The sequence below is a fragment of the Drosophila teissieri genome, chromosome 2R (genome assembly GCF_016746235.2).
Source record: "Drosophila teissieri strain GT53w chromosome 2R, Prin_Dtei_1.1, whole genome shotgun sequence".
In the NCBI taxonomy this organism is placed as follows: Eukaryota; Metazoa; Arthropoda; class Insecta; order Diptera; family Drosophilidae; genus Drosophila; species Drosophila teissieri.
In genome coordinates this window covers 9,027,935-9,054,428 of record NC_053030.1, presented here as the reverse complement: position 1 = coordinate 9,054,428, position 26,494 = coordinate 9,027,935, and the positions used below count along the sequence as shown (strand labels likewise).

The following is a 26,494-nucleotide window of genomic DNA, read 5'->3' as shown; positions in this document are numbered from 1 at the left end:
TTACACAGAGCAAAAATAGGTTCTTCGATGGGGATCAATGGGATCTCAACTTACAGCTCAATCTATGAATGTTCCAATAGCACTTAGTACCTTGCTCTTTGATGGGTTTTGCTTGGATTCTAGTTTAACCCCTAAATGCTGCAATAGTTGCGATAATATGAAGCTCAATTCGTTCCTATTTCACAAATAGTCATTTACTTATTACCATCCCCTTTCTAACAGATCGATCTATAAATGTTGCAATTGGCACGGAAAAGCATGAGTGAAATAAAGCAATAACATTCAAATAAATGCAGTATTCTATCTACCAATTACCCATTAGAGCTGTATCCTGTGGACGGCAACTCGAAAACAGGTTAGAGCACCTTTCATTTCTGATATTTCGAAAGTTTCCAAATGAATGCTACTATGAAAACATCAGAAACTACGAGAGAAATAACCAGTTAAATAGCTGGCAACATGAAGTGCAATATACACAGCTACAGAGAGCAGCAACATCCAGTGCAACTTGCACTCATCGCCCATCAAGGCAGCAACTTTCGACACTACATGAATTTAATTTTTAGCATTTTTTCTCCTGTCTCCCCCTTGGCTCTGAACTGGGGCGAAACTATTGTAATTATTTTGAACAGCCAATAAGGGCAATGAAGCCGCACCAAGAGCAGCAGCAGCAGCAGCAGCAACATCGACTAATGGTCCAACAACGGAGCCTTGTTTGTCCTTGTTGCAAGGAATTTGCCAAACTTGTGCAGCACCACGTCTATATAGGGAGTGTCCAATAGTCTCCCCTTGACATTACATTCTTTGCTCCATCCTAAGCCGCTCCCCTTCTCCTCACCCCGCGGCACAGGAACTTGTTTGTTTATTCCCATTCTGTGGAGCGTTTTGTGCAACATTTTTGGCCAAATTACTTAAACAAACTTTAAGAAGGGGTGTACTCGGTGTATTCCGTATATTTTGGGCTGATGGCCCACACTCTCCTTATCGCACGGCAAACATTCCGGCAGGCAAAAGTTTAGCTGTAGGTCGGCCAGAAATGTAGTTTGATTTTGGGGCCTCATTCGGGGTAAATGTTTTCGCTCAAATATTAAATATTCATCGGCTTTTAAGTGCCTTAAATGCCTACCTCCTACGAGTATATGCCAATTTGTGGCGAGCAGAAGAAAAGCCCTTTTGTATATTTTAATTTGATCATTATTTTATCGACACATTAAACTCACCGCCTTCCAGAACATTCATAGTTGGCAAGCATGGTTAATTAATTGTTATTTAATGATCTGGTCCAATTCAAACAGTTTAAATGTAAATATTAAATATATTTAACTAGAATTTTATACACACAAAGCACATAATACATTTTTGCAAATATGAAAAAGGGGCTAAAAGGCAGGCATTAATATGAATATGCTCCTTGGAGTAATAGCACTTGTAAACCATCTTGGGTAAACATGTGCATTTGTGGCTTCTGGCCCTCTGGAAGACTTCCTTTGGCAAATATTTGAAATTCGCTCAATTTCGGCATCTCATTAACTCCAACTGGCGGCTATGGGAAATCGCACACATGCACATGCATAGATGTATGGCAGCTAATTAATTTTAATAAATTGGCCGCAGACTTTCCCGCAAGATATATACATATGGCAACTCGATTGTCTCAAGGACTTGTATTATTTTTTGAGCAGGGCCTCCACGCCAAACCGAAAATTAAATAAATCCTGTGCCGTCAAATTAGCGCACGCAAGCTGAAGCAGTATCTATGTGTAAGTGCGTGTGTGTGTGTGTGGTTGAGGGCCTAAGTGTGTGTGTTAGCCAAGTACTACTTCCTCTGTTTCGCCAATTTCCCCGACACGCGCCCCAAAAATCCCAGCCACTGACAAAGTGGCGCATATGAATATTTATGTTGGCGAAATTGATGCCGCTACAATTACCGTTACCGCTAACTACACACACTCGCGCACCCCGAACATGGCTAACACATACTAGCGCACACACGCAAACTCTCACTCACACACACACACACACGCATAGAACCACAAAGGCAACTGCGAGCTGCCAATTTACGGCACTTTGGCAGTAAAGTTTTTGCCTCAGCGCCTATAAATTATTGACAGCTTGTAAATTTCACTAAAGTCACTTGCGGTTCGTACTCCCGCTCCAAGTCGGCCATTAAATGTGGAAGATACAAAGATACATATTCGCATGTGGGCACGAATAGTAAATATATATGCCCTGCCGAAGATTTATCTCCATCGAGATCTTTAATGTCCAGTTCCAGCCCGGTTTTCCACACCCTTTGTCTAATGCACCAAAATTTGCATAGCACAGAGTGCGCAGAGATCCAAAAAAAAGTAAAATGGCTGGCGTAACATTGTAATGGAAGTCGGAAAAATCCCAGAGCGTTAATTTCTTTCGCTTCCGCTCGCTTTTAGTGGACTTAATTCCATTTGGGGCGACGAGTTGGACGAGGCGGAGGATGGCGGTCACATGAGGAGCGGATGATGTCGCTATTAAGGACACATTAGCTGGACACTTTTCTGGAATTATGTGGCCGGCGGACGTGCATGCTAATGTCCTGTGAGCGAGAGAGATTGCATTAAATGCAAACGAATTCGCACAATGCATGTGCACACTATGCGAACACTCATCCCTCTGCGAGTACGAGTACATGGCGATATGGATTGTGCAGGCAGCATCCCTCGCTTTCTGGCCATGACGACGTCGCCGGGAACTGGGTTAAGTTTTTAGGCACTTCGGCGTCATCGATGGGGCATCTGCTGCTGAACGCCTGTTCCATTGGCAGCCAAGACAACATGGCGTCGATTGGCGCGTGGAAGAGGAAAATGCAGCCGGAAGAGCGGGAAAGCCGAGGCGTTCTCTTCGCATCTAATTGAAATAATACTGTCGAGCAAATTGCACAACTGATTTCGTTTTATGTCGCCTTTAGCCGGCATATTTAGGCGAAATTAATGGACTTTCCGGGCTGGCGACACGAAGCGGAAAGTCGGAACTCGGAAAACTGAATTTCCGTATAAGAGAATGCCAAAGAGAGCGCTGCCAAAAGCTAAGAGAGCCGCGGAAAAGCTCTTGATTCCGTGCTATAAAGTGCGAGGACACTTACGGTATTCCAAGGACTCGAAGGATATAACAGTTTTGCCCAGCTAACTGTGCTGGCCACTGCTAACAGCCGGGAAATTTTCGGTTCCGCTTCGAGGAAACCTGTCGCCAAGAACACATTTTCAATTTGTTTGCCTGCCCGCCTTCCGACATGTCCCTGATGGCAAATTTGCATACTTAACGTTAATTAAAAACCACAAACATGCCCGAATCAGATTCGATATTCTTTCGTTGCGTTTCGTTTTTCCCGCCCAGCAACTTTAATTTACAACTTGGCAAATGAGCGTGCCAAGTGGCAGGGAAGTTGGCTGCTTTTTCCCTCACGCCCGGCTGCCAAACTTGAAGAAGGCAACGAAAGGCAACGAAAGGCAACGCAATGCTAACGCACAAACCGGAAATAATAATCAACAACAAACATCCACTTGGAGAGTTTGAGTTTGAGATGTCTATGAACTGCCACGACAATGTTTTCATTATATATGAGCGTGCGAGTGGATGTGTTGGCGTGGCAAACAAACGAATATTGTTGATGAATACTCGACATCACGTACGCCCGGGAAATGTACGTGTTCCCATTGTAAGGAAAGCAGGCAAGACAAGTCAAGCCCCTCCTCCTCCTCCTTTGCCTTCCCCCTTATTTTTCCGCCTTTTCCGAATTTTCCGCACAACCCCTTTCGAGGAAGGAGCTACCAGGGAGGCAGACAAAAGCGTAGCATAAATTTGAGCGTCTACGAATGCGAACTAAAAATGGGGCTTGAGCCGGGCAAAAAATGAAAAATAACCAAAAAGTAAAGACGCTCGCGGTTATGCGGATCCAAGTGCCAACAAGCCGAAGAGACAATTTCGAGGTACACAACAAAAAAAGATCTATTGTATTAAGTGAGGGAAGTGCTTGAAGCATTTAAATCATTTGTGAAGATGCCAAACAGTTGGCTACAAAAAAAGGGATTTCATCTATGAATAAAAAGAAGTATTGTGCCTTCTTTAATACACATTTCTAGTTAATTTCAGGGCTCCACAGCTTGTGACTTATATAAATAACTTTATATTTAGTTAGTTATAATGTTGTACATCAAATTTTAAATTTAGTTTCACTACAAAAGCAAGTAACAAAGACTATAGGGAATTAATGGTGAATTCACTCCTCCACTACCAGTATTTTTTCCCGGTGCAAAGTTGTATGTGTTGGCACGAGTGTGGGCAATACAAAATACCATTTATCATATTCGTACGGGTTTTCGCTTCCCCAGTTTCCCAGTTTCTGGATCATGAGTGTTTTATTGCAATTAATCATTGAGCGCACGCACGCACACAGAGCCACTCAGACAGACACACACCCAGCTACAGATACGCTCACGCACACATTTACAACTCGTTACAAGTCCGCATTTCCCCGAAAAACTCCAACCCCCTTTCCCGCTTCTTCACCGCTTCTTCCCCGCCAACATGTTAAGTTGATAAACTGCGCTTCCCTCTATTAACTGCTTCTGATGGCTGTTGTTGTTGGTGGCTGACTGCCCTTGTTGCTGCTTTTATTATTTGTTGTGCACAACATGTCGCAGTTGCCACAACCACCGAGCAACTCCCCAAGATCCTCGGCGGAGCGACAGCTTTATCACAATTAAAGGAGCTCAGTCAGGAAGTCGTGAGGGGAGAAGGCCAGGTGTCTGCTGCCGTCTCTCTCGCACACCATAGTGCCGTCTCTTTCCAAGTGTGCTCTTGTTTATTACCCAATCTGTTAAGTTTTCCCCAGCATATGGAATCGAATCAATATTTGTATGGGGTAAGATAGTGGAACTATTATTTTAGTGATCCATTGTGATAGAACTTAGTTGAAACCTAATAAAAATCTTCAATCAGTGGAGACTTACGGTGATTTCGTGCATATTTAAATGCTCTAATTGCGCAAGCAAAGCCTAAGTTAATTAGAATCATAATTCAATTATTTCTCACCCACAAAAATAAACCTGCACTCAGGCCGCATAAGGAAACTCAACCCCAGGTTACTTTAATTAAAATCATATTAGACAAACCTCAATGGCAGCACTTTATGCTCATTCCTGGCGTAATTAACCAAGTAAATTCATCTTTTGTTTGGCAAACTGGTCAGGGACAAGTGGCAGCCAACAATAACATTTCATTAAACTCATTAGCAAAGCCAAATATTTGCGCAATTAATTAGTTTTAATTACAATTGTCGGTACTTAGGCCGGCGGCAGTGGCACTGCATACGAATACGCAACACGGCGTATGCGCAATATATTTTAAGCTCCTCGACGGACGCCAATGTGGAGCAAATCAGCATAATTAAATTGAAGCCCTCGAAAAGAATCACCCAAGCGGTCCGGGCATTAAATTCAACTTTAAATGGATTTGCGAGAAGCAAATTAAATCCAAGGGGAGCCGGCAAGAGAAGTAAGACAAATGAGAGCGCTGGAGGGGCGAAAGTTGAAGCGAAAAATAGCAAATAATAGTGACATGACGAAATACAATCATAATCATGGCACAATACGACCGCACAACAACAAACTGCCCGAGAATAAAAAGCAAAATGGAGGAAAACTTTTGCCATAAACAACCAGCCGAGCGAGATGGCAAGCTGGATGGCAAGAGGGAGAGGGCGAATAACAAGGAGCATAATGGAGCATGGCTGCCAGCCAGCTGAAGCTGAAAGAAAAACTAAGATACCATGGCCAGAAGATGATGAAGAGTCAGCAGAGGCGGCAGGAGGAGCAGGACGACCACAACACAAATAATAATGGCATATAAATGAAGTAACAAACATTGTTTTCCTTTGACATAACTCATTAACCATCGGAGACGAAACGCAACGCAACGAAACGAAACGGCACTGGGAATGCAGTTCTTCCCAAGGAGCAAGTAGCAAGCAGCAAGGAGAAAGAGCAAGGAATAAGGACTCTCGCATTCCGGAATGCTGCACATTCCTGTCTGGCTGCCGCTGCATCACGTGCCTGCCTCAAATTAATGGCAACTGGTGGCCAACTCATTTTAATAGACCTCAAATCCACCAGCCCGAATTCCCAACTAAAATTTCTTAATTAATACAATAAGCAGGAATAAATGCTGGGATACTGCGATGCTGGTATACTGGGATGTTGCCCTCTGCCGGACCACAAATGTCTGCAATTATTTTTGCATGGCATGCAAGGGGCACGACAGCAGCTGGCAAAAATCTAAAACCCAACATCGCGACCACAACCGCAACAAGCCGTCAAGCGGCACTTCCCCCCTCCTTCTCCTCCTCCTCCTCCTCCTCCTGGGCCCCCCTTCATCTGTGCCCCTGCCACCCGATTCGCCATCTCGCTCAGCGTCTCTTTTGGCCCTGTTGTCTTTGCCATGTCAGCAACTTTCACCACAAACCGTCTCCTGTAAATGAAGAAATTCCTCGTGTCGCCCTGTTGTCTTCAGCTGTCTCGAATTCAGACTAGAACGCAGACCCTCAGCTGGCGCTTCAAGCTGATTGAGGTTTCCTTGAGTGCACTGAGAGAAAAGTGTGCGGAAAAGTCCTACAACCGAGGAGCCAAAAGTATCTGATCGAAATTCTGCATTAAAGTGGCTACATTATGACACTACTAGAGTTGGAACTCAAACAAATATATAAAACATTACAACTTAAGATGCTGACAAACAACCTGAATTTCTTCATTTAAAGTGCGTTTTTCTCCGTGCACCTTTCGTATGACAAATGAAACTTGAAGATGGGTAGCTGGAGCTGCAGCTCCGTTGATTTGACTGCCATGAAATGGCAGAAACCGAACCGTTCTCCAGGGGCCACCTAATTAGGCCCTAAGCTTTCGGACTCAATCAGCGTGTAAGCAATTGCCAATACGTGATTTGCCAAAAAACAAAACGAAGTCAGACCAAACCAAAGCAAATAAAAAGACTTTCACACACGGCCCAACATGTGGGCGTGGGAAGCTATAGCTTCTATAGAGGAGAGGGGGCGTGTCAGATCACAGCTGCGTAATCGATTTTCAAGTGTGAAAAGCGGCCCTACTTTCTGGCCCCAAGCTATTTGCGGCCATTTTTTAATCTGCACTCGAACGCCCGGCTGGCATGCGGCCGTATTTTGCCGTATTTGGCCGTATTTGCACAACGTGATGAGATTTTGTGGTCTATACCCCCGCTCCACTGGCCAGAGGAGCTGGCGAGCAGCGCCACTTCTGCCCCTGGCCAAAGAACTCTATTTACATTTTTTTCGCTGGCATATCGACCTTTGGCCAAATCTTCGACTCCCTTCACGGCCCGCTCTTTTGGCGCCCGAAAGCATACAACAGTTACTGCCTCTAAGCTCGAGTAATATTTTGTTGGCCCGGTGGTTCGTGCGTCCTTGTTTTCCTCCTTACTTTCTTGGATGGGAATGGGATGAGATGGGATGGGATGGTGTGGTGATGTGGATGCGGATGGGGCCAAAACACGCAACAGCTGCCAGCAGCCGGCGAAAGGCGGAAAACTTTTCTCTCAGCCAGCCAACAAACAGCAGGCGGCTGGAAATTGAAAATGAAAAATCAATCGATAGAAATTTACAAGTCAAATACAAAAATGAAAAATATCAAAACATTTTTCAAAATTGTGGGCGTGGCAGTTTTGGGCGGTTTGTGGGCGTTAGAGTGGGCGTGGAAAAAAGTTTTTTGGCAAATCGATAGAAATTTACAAGACTAATACAAAAATGAAAAAATATCAAAACATTTTTCAAAAGTGTGGGCGTGGCAGTTTTATGCGGTTTGTGGGCGTTAGGGTGGGCGTGGCAACATGAATCAACAAACTTGCGCTGCGTCTATGTCTCTGGAGTCCGTATGTTTAATCTCAACTTTCTAGCTTTTGTAGTTCCTGAGATCTCGACGTTCATACGGACAGACGGACAGACGGACGGACAGACGGACAGACGGACAGACGGACAGACGGACAGACGGACGGACAGACGGACATGGCCAGATCGACTCGGCTACTGATCCTGATCAAGAATATATATACTTTATATGGTCGGAAACGCTTCCTTCTGCCTGTTACATACTTTTCAACGAATCTAGTATACCCTTTTACTCTACGAGTAACGGGTATAATAAAAATAACAAAAAAGTGAAATAAGTATAACCAGTGCGACGAAAAAGAGTGAAAGAGCTGGAAAGTTGGGGATTATTATCAATATCAGATGGCCTGCTAGTGGAAAGTTAGGCGAGGTTTTTGCGCGACTCTTATGACTGTTAATTATGTGATTATTACTACAAGTTTTTATAACTAATTTATGAAAGTTGCCTTTGCGTCACATATTTCTTAAATATATTAGCAAGAAATATGTACGATGTACTATGTATGTTTATTATGCAATATTCAATGTTTAAGAGACTTTAGCTTCTTTTCGGTAGTCATGAAAACAAATACATATCCTGGTGGCTCCTTTGCCCATTTACTCCATTATAGAAGAGTGTTGGGTTTGACTGGTAAATGCTCGGCAATCCCCTTACGTCTTTGCCCTGTCACATGCTAACCCAGCATCATAGCCATATTTTTTGGAGGATTTTCTATTAGGACATCGCACATACGTACATACTTATATCAGGGCAAAGGCAAAGTTTAGTCTAATGCTCTTAACGCTCATGTCTAACCTCCTCCCCCCCTCCTGCACTCTGCTGCAGCTGCGGTGAGGATTTGTCGCCTGTCTGTTTGCCTTCATCTTAGCCCACTGCCAGTGCCAGTTCCAGTGCCACGCCCCCGATGCCGCCCACCTTCTCAGAATTCCCTACTTAACACATCTACTAACGACAGACGTCGCGCAACTTTCGACATGTCTTCCGAGTTGTAAGGCGCTGAGAGTAGTTCCATGTCCGAGAGCGATTGCCTAGCTGTCCTCACACCCCTTCCAACACACTGAAAGAAAAATTAAAGTACATAACTACTAGTTTAGATGAAATCAGGCTGCATTCTAAGTATTTGAACTATGGTTCAAGTAGATCAGTTACAGCAATACCATACCATACAAGTAACTTATTTGATCCTATTTGAACTGAATTACCAACGAAATATAAACCAGCAAACGCTTAAAGAGGAAAAGGAACTTGAGGATACAAGATACAAAAGCATCTGCTTCCTAAGCAGTCAAGTTTTTTATTCTATGTAACCAACTCCCAATATTCTTTAGGTCCATTAAGAATATCACCCTGTTTTTTGCGCTGTGCACTTTTGCAGTTCCCTGACAGATGATACATAATTTGATATAAATGCATTTTAATATGCAACTGCTGCTCATTGCGACTCCCACCGCCGACTGCGGTGGATTTATGTTTTTGCCGTAAATCAAATGAATAATTTAAGCTCTCTGCATGGCCAGTGTCTGTCACTTAAAAATGTCAGGGCTGCCATCAAAAATTGCCGCCGTCCGCTTCATTTTTTCCCTATCTGATTTATACTGGCCGCTGCGGGGAAATGCCGGAAAATGGGGAAAATGGGCAATGTAAGCTTTGCGTAATTGCATTAAATGGCATGGAACCGAATCCATCACACAGCAGAACAAGAAACGTTCTTATAGAGGGAGTAGGGGAAGTAGGAGGGGTAGGGGGAGTTCCAGAGGGAGGGCAGGAATGGGTAAACAAAAACAAGACAGCTCGTGGTTTTCAATGACCGAACTGTAGCTACCCTCGTAAAGTCATCGAAGCTGTGCAAATATTGTGAGGCTCTGTAAAAAGATAATAAACATTAAAATATATATCGTAGTTAAATGTGCATATTTGTTTTGAATTCATAACTTCACAATTAGTATGGGCATTAAAGCCAAATCGCCCGTTGATGGGGCATAAATATGCTCTTCTTGTTCAACATCAGCGCACAAAATTCCAATTTATTTTAATTGATTTATTAATGATTGCCATGTTCCATAAATGTAGCAATATAAATGTATTTTTCGGCTACCGCCATCTCATCTACGCTTTTTGTACTTCTGTTTGTCTGCTGAGCGAAATCAATTTTCAAGATGAATTAAAACCGCACGAATTACCAATGACCAAAAAAATCCCGCATTTCCGTATTGAGAATGCATTTTGGGAATATAAAACAAAGGCTTAGTTAAAAACAAAACCGTATGCATAGTTTTGAGTGTGTTTCCTGGAAAAAAAACTTCTTTCATCAATTAAAGGAAGAAGAAATGGAAAGGATAAGAAATGTAAGCCTAGGGAAAACTGGAATGGGTTACAGAGTACAGAGAAAAGAAGTATGCAGTTCCTTCATTTCCCCCAAGTCCTTTTGTGTTATTTCTTGGATTGCACATTTGCGGATTGCCCCCAAGATCGGGCATAATTATGCAATTTCCCCTTTAACGCTTAGCCAGACAGACACAAAAAGAGTTAAATTCAATAAAATTTACATTTAACCACAAAAACAGCGACTCCGCCGCGTCGAGAAGACGAGAAGTCGAGAAGCCGAGAGGCCAGTGGGAAATGAAAGTAGGCAAAAGTTGAGATGAAAGTCGAACAAAGAGATGGAAAAGCAGAGACTTATGTAAATTGAAATTCAAGAGCAGAAAAACCAAGAACAACAAAAGCATTCGGGGGAAAATCGGGAAAAACAGGAGCATCAACAGCTGAAAAACCGACGCAAAAGACAAAAAGAAATTTTCATTCATTTCGAATTACGCTGTATGAGTGTCAAAATGGCGCTGGTACGCCCCTCCCTCCCGCCGGCATAATTCAGGGCCTCAGGGGGCTGCGGGGGGGTGGCAATAGTTGGCAGTGGGTGGTGTGTGTTGTTATTTTTTGGGAGCATGGGCGCTGGAGGTCACCCGACAATTGGCCGGGCTTTTGTCACTTGTCGCTTCTGCTGGCGGTGCAGACCGAAAATTCAATTTCATGCCGCGTGACACAAAGACAAAGACAAAGCCACCAAAGACGGACGCTTTCCCGCTTTCCCGCTCTCCCGCTTTTCGGGGTGAAAATGAGGGCGGAAAAAAGTGGGGGGGGAGGGGGGAAATGTGCACTGCATTGGGGAAGACGCCGGGAAGTTGACATTCAAAAATGTGCGCACTTCGCTCAAAAGAATTTCAAATTAGCCACTTTTGCTTAACAATTGGCGCAGGCAACAAATTAAAAGGCAGCCAAGTGGGCGTGGCACCGCAAAATAAATGGAAATGGAAAATCGAGTCAAGTCGAGTAGAGCTGAGTCGAGAGTTCAGGTGGTCACAGAGCATCTGGCGACAATTTAAAGTCAAGTGGCGCGTTTGCCGAGTATTGAGCAAAAAATAATTGCCGCACGAAATGCACTCGAAATCGCAGACAAGTGGGCAAAAATGGTGGGTGGTTTGCTGCTCTTTGGCTTGGATTTTGGATCTGGGTTTGGGATCGGGTTGGGTGGTCTTAAGTGGAGTCTGAGGCCAACTCCCAACTTCGATCTGGCATTAGCGTCATTTACACATCTGTGTGTGCACCACGAACGGCGCTTAGCTAACAATGCTGCCGCCTTCGTCTGCGGCACTAAGTGGCAAAATTTCCATAGAAAAGCGAAGTAACCGCAGGAGCTGCCGGGAAAATCCCCAGTCCACGGAGCTCCCACCGCTAATGGTCGCCGTCGAGTCAAGTGTCCGACTCTGGCCATATGGAAATACCAAACGCCGCATTGGATCAGGGATCAGGAGCTGTCCAAGATGTTCAATTTGCAAAGTGGAGTCGTGCTAAGCAGGACCTCTATTTACACTGTAACCAACCTATTGTAGGAACGCGAAACAAATTATTAACTTCAATTTACCATAACCAAGAAGAAGAAGTGCTAAGAACTAGCTCAAATCTGGTGTTATTGGGAGACGAAGAAGTTTGGATAAATCATTAATAATCCAGTTTATGTATATGCAAGGAAATGGGTAAACTACTTTTGAGTTTTTGCCTTATACAGGAGTTTTCATTTAATGTTTGTACGCTTGTGTTTTAATTGTTAAGCCCATATACCAAATTCTAAGGCTTCGGTTCATCGGATTCGGCTGGTGCGGTGGTGACCTCCACCTCCACCTCCTTGGTGGCCAAAGAGCTCTGCTGCTGCTCTTTCAACTGCTGACGGCATTGGTGAATCTTGAAGGCGGTCTCACATTTGTTGCTGCCACGAATCGCGTGGCACTGGCGTTCCGGCCAGAGATCGGGATTGCTGGCATCCGAGAGAAGGCCAAAGAAGTCGCGTTCCACAAAGACGCCATCGTGCATGAGACCCATTTGCTCGTAGAGGCAATGGGTGAAGCACTGCACCGATTCCGAGGGCTCCGAGAAGTCCTCCCTCTGCAGCTTGTGCAACTCCCTGAGGGAAATATCCGTTTGATCCCCGCACAGGCGAATCATGTCCTCGGTGATCGTCTTGGGTGATTCATCGGCCACGGTTAGTCCCAGATTGATGTTTATTTTGGCGAATCGCGACTGACAGAAAAGCTCCCTTTATTAGCAAGTCCTTTTCTATTAGAGCTGCTACTCACCTCGCTTAAAGCGAACATTTTAAGCACTACCAGCAACACTAGAACTCGCTTCATTTTGCAAATTCGAATACAGCTGTCTGGTTAGAAGCGCCGCTTTTATAGACTCATCTTTCGATCATTAGTGGCAGCTTGGGAGCCGTTTTAATTGCGAGTATCAACTCAATGAGGCGAGCCAATTCGCGGTTTCCGTGGCCAAAAGCCTGAACAAGTTTGAACAACGAAGAGTAGCAAGCCAAGGCAAGCAGCAGCCAAATCGATACCGAATGCCAATTGGCATACCGAAAGTATCTTAAGAGCTGCTTCAACAAATCCCGAGTGCCAGGCAAGTTTTGCTCTCGCCCAAAAAGGAAAAAATACACAAGTTGCAAAACAAAATTTTGAAACAAAACAAGAAGAAATCGAAATCGGCTGGGAAAGCACCGATTTCAATTGCCGAAGAGCAAATACTGTAGATGTATCAATAAGTTAATGATGCCCACTGGAGTTCTATGAATTGGTTATGCTAATATAATTGAATATTTTAATCAACAAATAAATTTCATTTTGATTTTCTTTTTAATTTAAATTGAAACAAGCAACATAAACCCACCTAAAAATGTGTTTTAAAATAGTTTATTATTTCATAGTTAAGCTTTAAGTGCACACAAAGTTTTACATACCCTTTCGAAAACTAAAATACTAATAACAACTTTGGGTATTCATGCTCAAGTGTGTGTGTGTGTTTGTGGGTATGAGTGTGTGTGTGGGTGTTTGGGGCACTTCCGTTTGGTTGTTGCGCCATTTTGACTGCGACTATTTCCGCTGGTCGCATTAACTGCAGGCGCATAACTTTTCCAATTTGCTTTTGGCAATTATTGATATAAGCCAGCAACAGCAACAGCTACAGAACTTGAACGAGCTTCTAGCTTCTGTCTGCCACTTCACTCGATCCCGTCTACCCATCTACCCGTCTCTTTCGGTCCCCCTTCTAGCCATCTCTCTCTCTCGCACCCGCACGCCCCATCACGTTTGCATTGGTCCAAGCATATTTTCCTGCATTCTTGCGCATATTTGTGCAACATTCCAAAAATTCTTGAGCAAAGTTTCGTTATTATTGCCATTTTGCCGACTCTGGGCAACTGCTCTCGCAGTTGGGAGCCTGCCACTTTGATTACTTTTGCACTTGCCGTTAGATGCAATTAGTTGGTTCATTAGAAAAACAACAACAACAACAACAACAACACCCCCGCCCGATAGGAATTCACACACTTAATTAGCAGACTCGGATGCAGGGGAAACCCCAGTCTCAACTCTCACTGATTGCAGACGCTTGCACTCGGAAAAATTAATTTCCCTAAACATGCTCAAAAACACTCAAAGGAAAGGCTTGTCGTCCTTGAAACTAATCACACAATCTACAGAAAGGTTTTTGATAATAAGCAGCCCACCCTCTGCACTCTTACTTTCCCCAATCGAACACTTTTACTATAAAATAAATCAAATATAGAATAAATTCGTTCTAATTTTCATTTCTATGCATTCATTTCCTCTTCTCTGGCTTCGAGTGCAGGCGAGAAGTTGTGTCTTCGTATCTTAAGGATGCCCGGACTACTGCTTGAGTATGCAAATCGGCCAGCAAACTGGAGCTGAGTGATTTGGCCAACTCTTTTGGCCCTCTGGGGTAAAATTTGCCAACCCCCCTTCTTCGCAAGAAGAACTTAGCATGCAAGCGGCCATGTGACCCGAGGCTTTGAGCCGGCTCTGTTGCATATTTGTTGCATAATGCCTTATAAACTTATGCACTGGCACATTGTTGACCAGTTCTCCGGAATCTCTCCGCCGCCATATATCTCGTATTCAGTACCCAGTATCCAGTATCTGGTATCCTGTATCCCATATGCCACTGCCTTCGCCCCTGGACTTACATTATTTGCCGCTGTGTCCACTGCCAAAGCGTTTCGGGTTGAAAAATCTACAAATCGCATGCCGCAAACAAAAGCAAATGCCAGCAGAAGGATGTGGATATCTGGGTATCTGGATAGCTGCATAGGTGGATAGGTGGACGGATTGATGGGTGGATGGATGGATGGAAGGTTAGATGGCAGAGCGCTTAGAGGGATAGATGGTTAGCTGGCTGGCATACCAGCATTATTCCACGTCAACGGCCAGTGCACATTTCAAATTGGAAAGGAACGCTGCAAATACTGGGAACTTGGCTAAAATTCTCGGGCAAACTCTCATTCAATGCGAAATAAATAAGTAAATAGTTGAGATGCTCTCGCCGCTGTGACAATTTGGCTTTCTTTCTCCATTTCTCTGCTCCCACTCCCATTCTATGCGGATGCCCCCCCTGTCCTTGCGGTTTAATTTTCCCTACCCGTCGGCATGCAAATCACATACAATCAGAATGAAGTAAACGTGGGCCAAAGGCAAATATGACATTTCAGTCAGCCAAGTAAATAAATGTTAGGCGGCACAAATGGAACGTGCCAAAGCCGCTTCAAGAGTACGAGACCTCAGACACTCGACCCCAGAGTTACCTTCACCTGTGCTCCGGGCTCTTCATCTGGCCGACAGGATCCCCTTTCATCCGTGCCCCTTTACCACTTTGCCTCTTTGCCCCATGTCAATCCTCCGCAAACAACTGTGAGAAGTCATTTCGCAGTCCTAGAAATGTGGAGCTCTTCACACGGATTTTTCATGCTTACGAGGGTCTGGTTAAGGGGAATGGCCAGTTATCGGGATTTCATATTTTCAGCAAACTGAATAACCGATTTATAGGCAGTCGGTAAATAAACTTTAATTCGTCATCAGAACAGCGAAAGGTGTATATACTGTATTGTTGTATATGACATAAAATGATAGATAGTTTTTAGTTCTAGACATTCAAACGGACAAACATACGGACAAAACTACATACAAACAGACGGACAGACCAATGCTTTCCTCTAGCTGTTCAATAATTTGGCCTGTTACTATACAAGTAGAAGGTGTAATTATTTTAAGATTGTGAATTTAAAAAGTCATAATGAACTTGAGAAGAAATGTGCAATCCCCACGACTTTCATCATACGATGTTCCCATCCCTGGGCATCGCCTTGCGCAGCCTCGCCATCGTTTCTTTTTAGCCTACAAATAATTGTATTAAAATGGGAATTTTTTCAATTTGAGAGTTTAGGCTGACAGGACTCGACTGCGACTAGCGGACATGTGACAGGCGAGACACGGAGCGAGACAGTCGGGAATGAAGTTGTGGCACGCATTGTCTGAGACTCCGGCGAAGGGGCCAGCGACATTTAAGCCACCAACCATGTGGGACTTGCTCCGCCGCCCACTCCACTGCACATTCTCCCCGAGACTCCTGCGGGTTTGCTCGGAATTGTTTGATAATGACACTGACATGATGCTGCACTGACAACTAGGCAAGAAACCGGCTGCAGTAGTCCTGGCCACCCGGCCACCCAGCCACCCGACCACCCAACAAACCACTTCCGCATCCTGTCTGGCCCACGGAATTATATACGAAAATTAGTTGAAGCGGCCGCCGCTGGCGAATTTTCTATGTGAGCTTTTCCTTTTTTCCTGATCTCATTTCGCGTCTCTGCTCGTCTTATTTTACCAGGATGTTTTTTGCCGTTGATTTGCTCTTCGGTTTCGGGCCTTATTTTTCGGGGGGCCAGTGCAAGCGGCGCTCTAAATTAAGTTTTAAGCAACATGTCTGCAAAAATCATGCCCCAGGATACTGGATACTCGTACTCGTACTCGTCCTGGCTCCTGGCCTCCCCTCACTGGTGGTTCCCTTCGTCCTGGCTGCTGTCGCTGGCAGTCGCAACGTTTTATTCTTAGCCTCCACTCGGTTTTACTTTTTTTGTGTGTACTTCTATTTGAAGAATGGAAATTGTGTTTTGTGTGTTTGCTGCAGTGGTCTTCCTTGTCCTTCGTGCAGTTCCTTGAGGAGCTGCAGGACTATTTTTTCGTATTTATTTTTTATTGTATTTCGCTGGCCGTGCTATTTACACTGGCGCAGTCAACAGTCGCCGTCGCCGTCGTCGGCAGTTGCTTTTCCTGTGCCTATTTATATATACATATAAAATATATATAAAATTATATAGGTATTCGTGTACGTATATATTTGCAGGAGCTGCAGGACGGGCAGGGATTTAACTTCCTCTTCTTGGCTCGGAATTTGTATTTGTGTATTTGTCTTTTAGTTTATTGTGCGGCAGCTAGGCAACTTTGCCTTTTGTATTTGCGCTCCATTGAGGCAAGGAATTCAATTTTAAAACCCCCAAACCAGGCGCAAACGAAGCTGCGACTTGCGGTCCCGGCCCTTCACTGCATTTGATTACAGTTCCCCCCAAAGCGAGGGCTCCATTTTAAATGATCGGCGGCTCCTGGGCTCCGGGCTCCGGAGCTGGGCTCAGCTAATTAAACGTGGCGTATACTTGATGTGCGCCCAGCCCAGGCGAGTATACGCCACGTTGAGCAAACAAGGAGCGGCCGCCAGAGCTTAGACAACCGACTTAGTAGGGGATAAGCCAGCAGCCGGCAAACACTTGGCTGGCAATTAATTAAAAGCCCCCGAACAAGCAACCAAATATTTGGTTCTTAAGCGCGAGAACGCAAAGGAACGAGGGCGGACAACTTGGTAAATCCGATTTTATTTCCAACAATAAGCTCCGCAAGCTGAGAAAATCCAAAAGTGCAGCCCCTTCTCCCCTACATACTGCTGAGTGTCAACTGAAAATCACAGATCAGTTGCTTCACGGCCACCGTGCAGCCCACAGTCCCGAAAATCAGACCAATAAGGATGAGTACTACATCCCGAATCAGCTTCCACATCAGCCGGCCATATCCCACGCTGTAGTTCAGGAACACATCGATGAGTGCCGGACACAGGAGGTTCAGGTTGCTCAGCGAGAAAGCGCCTTCCAGTTCCGTGAGAGCCGCTAGATTGGGCACTCCAATCGCCACTGCACCTGCGAAAAAGGATTAATCCAGTGGAAGTTTTTATAATATCCTTTTTGAAGTGCAAAACTCACCTGTCAGCAAAAGGAACACTAATCGCACCAAGTATTCCATCAGCGTGCGATTCCTTTGATTCGCTTCCGATCTCCCATAGTCGCTAAAGATCACAGTAATCACTACAAACCCATTCAGAGGATAACTCAGAAATATTCCAGAGGCTATGAAGACCTTGATGAACTGGGAAAGGCTGCGAAGAAGATATATATGGAATATAGTTAAAAGAGTTAGAAAGCTAACTAGCAACTGTATTACGTACATTTCATCCTGTGGAATATTTAGGGTGATACTGGCATGGACACTCTCCCCAAAACGCCAGTAGCCGATGATGCCAAAAAACATGTTGGACAGCAGGATGAACAAAACCGCAAGGTTGAGGACTCCGAAGAGGCCCAGATAGCTCTGCGGATGTGCCATATGGGCCTCAACAACGAGCATCTGGAAAAAAAGAAAATCCTAGAAGTTCTCGAGATATATAATACAAATTAATAAAACTTACAGAACCCACGGCTGTGAGGGAAAAGGCGGCGATGGCAAAGAACTCAATCCATTCGACTGGAGGCGTGGCCAACTCACGGTCATTTATATTGGGAAGACCATTGAACAGATAGTACATGATTAAGGCAAATCCCGCGTATAGCAGGAAGTTGGAGACCAAATTCAAGGGCACCAAATACTTTAAACGGCGGATCATGAAGAGCGGCAAGAGCAGCAAACAGGCGGCCAACACATAATACCTTTCGTTGTACCTCTCGCCATAATGGTCACCGATCTCCTTGAAGTTCTTGGACACGAAAACCAGGTAAACGGTGCACAGCAGGAACTGACCGAAGACCAAAACGCAAGTGGTCAGAAAACCAGCGACCCGGCCAAGGCAATTGACCCACTTGGGACCCTCCTCGTAGGCGATCCGCACGGCCTCCGGCATGGAAACTTGAGGAACCCGGCGCCTCCGACAGCACTCCGTCATGCCAGCTATCTGTTGAAGTTGCAAGGTATTTAATGAGGGGATCCGGTTGGGCGAGGTAGCCACTTACAGACCAGCAAGTGGATGGAGTACGTCAGGAGTATCATCAGTAGAACGGACATCACGGCGCCCACCACGAATCCCGAGCACCGGAAGGCCAGCGGCATCGCCAGGATGCCCGTTCCAATCACACACTTCAGCAGGGAAATGAAGGCGTCACAGTTACTTTGTTTAAAATGGTAGGTAGGTAAATAATATTATTCGCATCCTTCAATATCCCACATAAAACTCACGTTAGGGGCACCTCCACACTGCGCTTCTCGTACGGATTGTAGATGTAGAAAGAGGTCATGGAGTGGCTGCAAAGTAGCCTTTACATTGATCGGAAAAGGAAACGGAAGCGGAACACACTCACACTATGGTCGGCGGCTCATTCTGCAGGCCAGGATCGTCCCGGTTTTGGGCCTGATCCTGCGGCTTTGGCTCCATTCCTTTGGCAACATCAGCGGCAGCGAAACGAAAGAGACACAAAATAGCTACAAAAAACACAAAGACAACGAAAGCTGTCCCGCACTTTTGACAACAATTCCAAATTGGTTTAGTCGCTTGCGTAGCTCCGTTTCCATCCCCATTCCAATTCCCATTTCCATTTCCGTTTCCGGTTTCCGACAATGCAGCTGCGCACATTCAATTCACTTACGTTTGATAACTGGCGTTGCATTTAGCACTGCCACTGCAATCCTGCGGCAGCCCAATCAAAATGGCTGCACATGCGCACCCATTATCATAATAAGCGCAACTTATTGCCCGTTTCGCGGTCCTGCAGGACATAAAGTTCTCTAACTAACGGCGGATTGGTCCTGTGGTCGCAGGACGAAGGTTGCCGCGCTTGGCTACGGTTAGCCCAAATTATGGTGGAGTTACCAATCTATTTTACAACATGGTGGTTTCAAACTGGTTAAGCTTTCTAAATGTTTTAAATTACATTCTGACTCATCGGAAAACTTGGTACAAACATCCTTTTTTGGAATATTTGGTTTTTACTAATCGTGTATTTAGAAACGGATAAATCAAATAAAAGAAGCAGTCGAATTTCATCAGCATGCACCCATCCCGAACTTATTCCCCCGTGCCATGGCTTCACTGTACCCTTGGCTGATGGTAATCTCCGGCTGCACCACGTCCTCCTCCCCTGCCGCCCGAATCGCGGGATTCCCGGCTGCCGGAGGACGATTGTCATGCCAGAATGCGCACTTCCGCGTCCGCATTTAGTTAGTTGTTGTGTCTCTGGGTGAGTTTAACAGTAAATTGAATTAAAATTTATTGTGCAAATTGCAGAATTCCGAAATCGCGCTGCGCTGCGCTGCGTTGCGTTGCACAGAGGAGGACTCGCCGAGACAGCGGCGCAAATCCAATACAAATAAAATTAAGTAAAAATGCACAAAACGTGGGCAGTAAAGGGTAACCAGGGTGCACTACCCACATACACACGTACATACTTGTATACATATATGCGCGTCTGTGTTGGCACAGAAATATGCAAATGCGATATTGTCGCTGGGCGACATTTACAACAATTACAATAACAACGAGGGCACCTAACTGCGTGCGACATGTGACACGAGATTTCGAATGGAGGCGGTGGGGCGGGGCCATTTATAGCATATATTTTGCATAAAGGGAAATATGCAGCAGCATCTCCGACTGCTGCAAATAAGGAGGGGGAAACGAGAGCAGCGCAGAAATCAAATAAAACAAATTTGGAATTTTACAGCAGACAAGGAAGCGAGCGGCAGCGTCGAAGGAACCAAAGAACTGCTTATGTGCGACAATGTCCTGGTCCCAGGACCTCCATCTTCCTTTCCATCCCCTGCTCGCCCTCTGCTTGCCCTCCTGTCCTCTTGGCTGCCTCCACATGTTCCTTAAACTGTCAGCAATGTGCGAGTGCGAATGCGAGAGTGCGAGTGCGAGTGCCAGAGCCAGTGTGTATGTTATGGAAACAAACAGACTGACATTCAATTTAAATTCCTATACAAATAATTGCACGGCATGGGCATGGGCATGGGCAGGGGCGTGGGCATGGGCGTGGGTCAGAGGGCTGCGATTCCGGCAGGGGGTCGGCTGTGATTGCTGCCGCCTGCCACCGATAGATTGCAGCTCCCGGATAAAACCCATACCTGCCCCTAAGCTCGATTTTTCACAGTACTTATGCACAAAGCGAAACCAGGACACTGGGGACACTGCAGTGACTGAAATGCTATTGATAGTTGCAGAAATTAACCTAAAGCTACACGGAGCAAAAAACAACAGCTTCCACATGCACCCTAAACATACCTATACATGTTTCGTTTAAAACCCCATTGTAGTTATATAAACTACCCATCAGATGAACTGAAAACCAATCACCATTAAATTCAATACCTATAATTGATTTTCAACAGTATGTTGATCCTGCAAAATCGTGATAGATTCAATTAAGTAATCCCCTTTTTGGAACTATGAACTATAAGATGCAATAAATACTGAAATAAATGAAATAATAATAAAATAACAATAATGCAATGTTTGTATTAAATTTAAACTATTTATACTTAATTTTTAACTATGAATTTGTATATAAGTTAAGTATAAGTATGATGATAAAGCTCACACGATCAGGCCAGCTATTTAGCCACTTTTTGTGGCATAAACATCGAGTGATAGGTAAGTTAATCCGAATGAAGTTAATTCGATTTTTTAATAGTTTTTATTGGACAGAAGTCCGTGTTTATTTTTAAGCAAAATTGAACTAAAGCTATTTTACAATTTGGGTGTTATTTATACCTCCCAGCACCGTCGCTGCCTCTGTTGGCGTCGGTGCTGGCTCCGTCGCTGCCTCTGCCCTCGTTGCTCCCACGGAAGCTCTCCAGACGCTGAGCTTCGCATTTCGAGGCCAATGCAGATGCACGGCCGGATGCGCGTGCAAGCTTTCTGCATTTGCCCTCGTCGCTCCCACAGAAACGCTGATCCCGCGCTACTGCAGGTGCATGGCCGGATCCGTTTGCGATCTTTCGCAATTCGGTGCTGTGAGTTCTTTTGTTGTTAACTGGTATGCTCTTTTGAGGCGAGGTTGAACATCAAGGACCAGGGACTGCACACTGATTTAAGCACACAAGCCTTGATGCATTTCCTGCTTTGCCCGCTTTGGCCCAATGTCAATGGCCAGACTGGAGTCTCTGGCACATCCAGCAGAAATAATAATTATAAATTCCCGGTGCTGCTCGTCTGCCTGGATGCTCGCTCGCTTTATCCCCGCGCCATTATCCGTGGCTCATCATCAGCTAAACCGAAAATAAATGCCATTTCGAGCGCATTTCTCCATGCAGCGCACGCACAGGACGACGAGCCACGACCACAGCCACAAGGACATGCTGGCTTTTGTCCTTGCCAATTGGAGCTCAGGCGGCTCTCGTCGAGTGCTGCTAAAGGTACTATGGGCTATCATTATCGAGCGTTTACTACCGAAGGTACTTCTGTTTTGGAAAAGGCTTAAAAGATCATACACTTAATACTTTCAGATATTTAAATGATTATGTTTGCATAAAGGTCAGAGCATTTAAATTGTATGCATATATTAAAGGGACGAATATCCACTTACAGCTTATCCCTATAGTTCCAGTACTGCAAGCAATAATAAATAATTATTTCAATCTGAAATGTAATATATTGTAGAAGCCAGTTGTAGGTACACATCCTTCGTACCCTGGCAGGACTCCCCATGTTCGGCATCTCTGCTCCACCGACTCACCTGAAGTTGGGGCTTTTGGCGGCGCCCCAAACATTATCGCCGCGCTTATCGCGTCGTCATCATCGGCGTTATCAACAGCTTAGCGTCGCCGCAAAAACTTTGCAAGTGCGCCACGTTCCGCTGCAGCGAGTGCCACGCCCCCGGCAACGTCCCAGCCCCGCCCCCTTCCGCGACTTACCCATTCCGTGCGCCTCAATAATTTTGATCAGATTTTCCGACGCGCTTGTCCAGCGGTGGTGTCGTGCTTCCTGCAATATTTTTGCATTTATAATGCAATTCATCGTTCATTTTTCATACTTGCACAAAGTGGATTTTTATTAGATTCCCTTTATACTCGCCACTTTTCCCCCTTCTCCCCTTCGCCCCCTCCCGCGCTTCGGGAACTTTGTTTTCCGCCCGCTTTTAATGTGGTCTGGCCATATGGAGCGCTGGGCAACTTCGAAATTTCAATATCATCGCGCTGGGGATGGGTGACGGAACCAATAAATTCCAAATAAGTATAAGAATGCATTCGCAGGGAAAACTATTGCTAGTGGGGCCTGGGATTTTTCCTAATCTGAGAGAGCATCAAGTAGCCCTTTAACGAAAATGGAAAATTGAAAAGGAGATACAAAAATATTTCAGAAATATGAATCTATTCTATGAGACATAGTCAAGACAAAGAAGATTTCAAGATGCATGAACAACATATTTTACAAAACATTTTGGCGATCTTAATGAGAAAGATATCTTTCTTTTCTCCTTATAACTTTTGTATTTTATGTAATAATTTTGGCACAAAAATTCGAATTTTCTGCATAAATCATGATAGTAATTTAAAGAATGCTGTTTATGGAAGCTAAGAAACATAATCTACTTACCCAGAATTTATTGTTAGTGTCTTTAAATTCAGTCATGTCCTCGTGAGGATTCCACACGCTCCCCGCTTTTAATAACTGCAAAAGTTCAAAGTGCGTGGCTTCATTTATTATGCATATTTTCTGCACAATTTGTCAATGCCGTTCGCGGTCGTATGAGGCCGTCGAGAAAAACTATTTGGAAAACAAACGCCAAACCAGCAACCATACACATTGCGAATTTTCTATTAAATAAACTGTCAGTCATTGACGATGGTGCGTCGGCGACGTGCGGATGCGAAAGTCATACCCGATGATGTTCCAAATAATTGCACTCGGCAGTGGGAAATAGGATGGAAAATGTGTGGAAAGGCGGGCTGGGAAATATTAACGGCATTTTTAGTGAGCGGCACGCAGACAAAGGATAAGAAGAGCGGCATGCCACCGCAGCATATTATTTGCCCGTCTGCGTCCTAATTGAATGTTGCACGTAAAATATTGGAGGAAAGTGAGTTGGGTTCATTACGGGGTCACAAAACGTGAGCTGGGGAATTCATACATATGTTATGTATATACATATAATATGTACACACATATATGTTTATCACATTTTGATTGCATTAAAATGGGTGTCGAAAATAATTGAAAATGGAATACCACAAGACATTGTCAGATATCCATTGGGTTAATGGTCACATCTTGAAACTTTTAATTATTCTGGACTAAAAGTAAATTTTTTAAACATTTTCATAACGAAGCAGTCGGAAACAAGATCAACATTTTAAGATCATATTTGTTCCTAATTGAATACAAAAGGTGTCCTTCTTCCGTTAAAAAAAAAAAACACTATCGAATATTTAAATTTCAATCGTAATGAATTGCTTGAACCTGTCTGGCAATCCAGCGATCGGTTCATATATGTACATATTTAATTTTCGTTCTATTTTCAATTTAATTTCCCATAAATCTAGTATGCCTTTACCTCTACTAGTGCAATCATGCAAGGTGATCCGAGCACGGTGCTCCGTACAAGGTGCCCCATACTAGGTTCTACAGGGATCTCCGTACAAGGTGCCCCTAAAAAAGATGCACAGTGGAACAGACGATGGTCTTATTTCTTTTTTTTATTAAGTTCTACTGCTGTAAAAAAAGGGAGCCAAAAAGCCATAAAATTCAATTGTTTTTCAGAATTTTTTTATTGTTTGTAAGAATATTACTTGGCGGCTTCTACTTTCGGTGCTAAATTTACCATTACAGAGCTGAAAATGTTAACATTTTTATTAATTACACTGCTGTACCACTCTTATAAATCGGTTCGAGTATTCGCTATTCGCTAAATATGAGAACCTCTTTCGTATTTACTGCAGCTGTCGCACGGTATTATTGGCACCGGCATGCTCTGGTCCTACTATCGCATCCGCGTGCTCTGTTTATAATTTAGAAATTGTAAATTTTTGCAAATAACCATGGATGACGAAGCGGAAACCTACAAGCTGTGGCGCATTCGCAAGACCATCATGCAGCTGAGCCACGATAGGGGTTACCTGGTGACCCAAGACGAGTTGGACCAGACTCTGGAGCAGTTCAAGGAGATGTTCGGCGACAAGCCGAGCGAAAAGCGGCCCGCTCGCTCCGATTTGATAGTTTTGGTGGCCCATAATGACGATCCCACGGACCAGATGTTTGTCTTCTTCCCCGAGGAGCCGAAGATCGGCATCAAGACCATCAAGACGTACTGCACCCGTATGCAGGAAGAGAACATCCACCGGGCCATCGTTGTGGTTCAGGGCGGAATGACGCCCTCCGCCAAGCAATCTCTCGTGGATATGGCACCCAAGTACATCCTGGAGCAGTTCCTCGAATCCGAGCTGCTCATCAACATCACGGAGCACGAACTGGTCCCGGAGCACGTGGTCATGACCGTCGAGGAGAAGCAGGAGCTGCTGAGCCGTTACAAACTGAAGGAGAACATGTTGATGAGGATCCAGGCGGGCGATCCCGTGGCCCGATACTTCGGACTCAAGCGCGGCCAGGTGGTTAAGATCATCCGTTCCTCTGAGACGGCGGGGCGGTACATATCCTACCGATTGGTGTGCTGATACTGGACTTTTGAATCATCGACTTCCGATCATTAAACTTATTTTAAGAACCCTATGATTTAAGGAAAAGGCAGCGAGTTGTATACATTAATAAATCGCAATCTTTTCGAAGAACCTTTTGTTTTGTATGGGTAACAAAAAAAAGGAATTGCCTTAAATAATCCTAGTATTACTAAAGTAACGAAATAGTTGGAAGTCCCATCTCTTTTACTTACGATAAAAAATATTACAAGTGGACAAAATAAAATCAATTAAAGTAGCATATTAATTTTAGTTTAAACAATTAATTTTGATCCAAAGCAATTTATTTTCGGTTACTTTGTGGGAGCGCTTAGCAAATCTATTACATTTGCTCGCTTTACTGTTCTTACTGTGGGTATTTCAAATTATCCTTTTCATAAAATAGCAACCATGGCAATTACGTGAAATTAAAGTTTATAAGCAACAAATATTTTTTATTGATTCAAATAAAAAAACATATTTTATTGATTGAAATAAAAACAACATTTTTTATTGATTCAAATAAAAAAAGAATCAGCTTTAAAATATTTTAACAGAGTTTGCTTTTGTCCATTTGTGCATACTGAACTGCGGTCACACTGTTCTGCTTGGAGCAATTCGGTCGTAGGAAAAACAGAAAGAAATAAAAACAAATCAAATGGCCGGACGAGAAGCCGTGAAGCGAGCCGTGCAGCAGGTGCGTCCCATCCTGTCCGTGGACCGGGAGGAGGCCCGCAAGCGAGCCCTCAATCTGTACAAGGCCTGGTACCGCCAGATTCCCTACATCGGTAAGTGCTCCTGGTTATGTCATCAGAGTGCGAATCCGTATCCCGACGCCACATAATGCCATCCATACCCTTGCAGTCATGGACTACGACATTCCCATGACCGTGGAGCAGTGCCGGGACAAGCTGCGCGAGGAGTTCGTCAAGCATCGCACTGTGACCGACATCCGTGTGATCGACATGCTGGTCATCAAGGTAAACCATCTAACCATCTACAAAAGATAAATGCTGAAGGTCATCATATCCTCTTATGCAGGGCCAAATGGAGCTTAAGGAATCCGTGGAGATCTGGAAACAGAAGGGCCATATCATGCGCTACTGGAAGGAGTCGCAGGAACCCAAGCCCACCGACTTCCTCTCAAAATTCATCCAGGGCGTTAATTAGTTATTGAAATTGAAATAGTTTAAATACAAACTCCGACAGAGTGTAAAACGAACGCAA

General features: G+C 44.4%; 4 protein-coding genes across 7 annotated transcripts; 2 read left to right on the top strand and 2 right to left on the bottom strand.

Moving 5' to 3' along the window:
- Positions 1 to 12,068: 12,068 nt before the first annotated feature.
- Positions 12,069 to 12,628, bottom strand: LOC122614639 (general odorant-binding protein 56a). The gene is made up of 2 exons (XM_043789259.1): positions 12,575 to 12,628; positions 12,069 to 12,518 (listed from the first exon to the last, which is right to left on the bottom strand). The coding sequence occupies exons 1-2, from the start codon at positions 12,626 to 12,628 to the stop codon at positions 12,069 to 12,071; spliced, it is 504 nt and encodes a 167-aa protein (XP_043645194.1).
- Positions 12,629 to 17,197: 4,569 nt separating this feature from the next.
- Positions 17,198 to 19,133, bottom strand: LOC122614143 (glutamate transporter polyphemus). Of its 4 annotated transcripts, none has more exons than XM_043788633.1 (7): positions 18,961 to 19,133; positions 18,839 to 18,904; positions 18,620 to 18,770; positions 18,078 to 18,557; positions 17,838 to 18,016; positions 17,596 to 17,768; positions 17,198 to 17,532 (listed from the first exon to the last, which is right to left on the bottom strand). In XM_043788633.1, exons 1-7 carry the CDS (start codon positions 19,032 to 19,034, stop codon positions 17,273 to 17,275), a joined length of 1,383 nt encoding a protein of 460 aa, XP_043644568.1. In that variant the 5' UTR covers positions 19,035 to 19,133; the 3' UTR covers positions 17,198 to 17,272. The 4 variants fall into 4 exon arrangements, with proteins under 4 accessions (XP_043644568.1, XP_043644569.1, XP_043644570.1 ...); XM_043788634.1 differs by having other exon boundaries at positions 17,198 to 17,526; XM_043788635.1 differs by lacking the exons at positions 18,839 to 18,904; positions 18,961 to 19,133 and having other exon boundaries at positions 18,616 to 18,745.
- A 5,409-nt stretch (positions 19,134 to 24,542) lies between these two features.
- On the top strand, positions 24,543 to 25,378 carry LOC122614082 (DNA-directed RNA polymerases I, II, and III subunit RPABC1). Its single transcript, XM_043788553.1, has one exon. It carries the CDS (start codon positions 24,635 to 24,637, stop codon positions 25,265 to 25,267), a length of 633 nt encoding a protein of 210 aa, XP_043644488.1. The 5' UTR covers positions 24,543 to 24,634; the 3' UTR covers positions 25,268 to 25,378.
- Positions 25,379 to 25,852: 474 nt separating this feature from the next.
- On the top strand, positions 25,853 to 26,489 carry LOC122612910 (NADH dehydrogenase [ubiquinone] 1 alpha subcomplex subunit 6). The gene is made up of 3 exons (XM_043786788.1): positions 25,853 to 26,055; positions 26,132 to 26,247; positions 26,309 to 26,489. Exons 1-3 carry the CDS (start codon positions 25,926 to 25,928, stop codon positions 26,435 to 26,437), a joined length of 375 nt encoding a protein of 124 aa, XP_043642723.1. The 5' UTR covers positions 25,853 to 25,925; the 3' UTR covers positions 26,438 to 26,489.
- Positions 26,490 to 26,494: the final 5 nt, after the last annotated feature.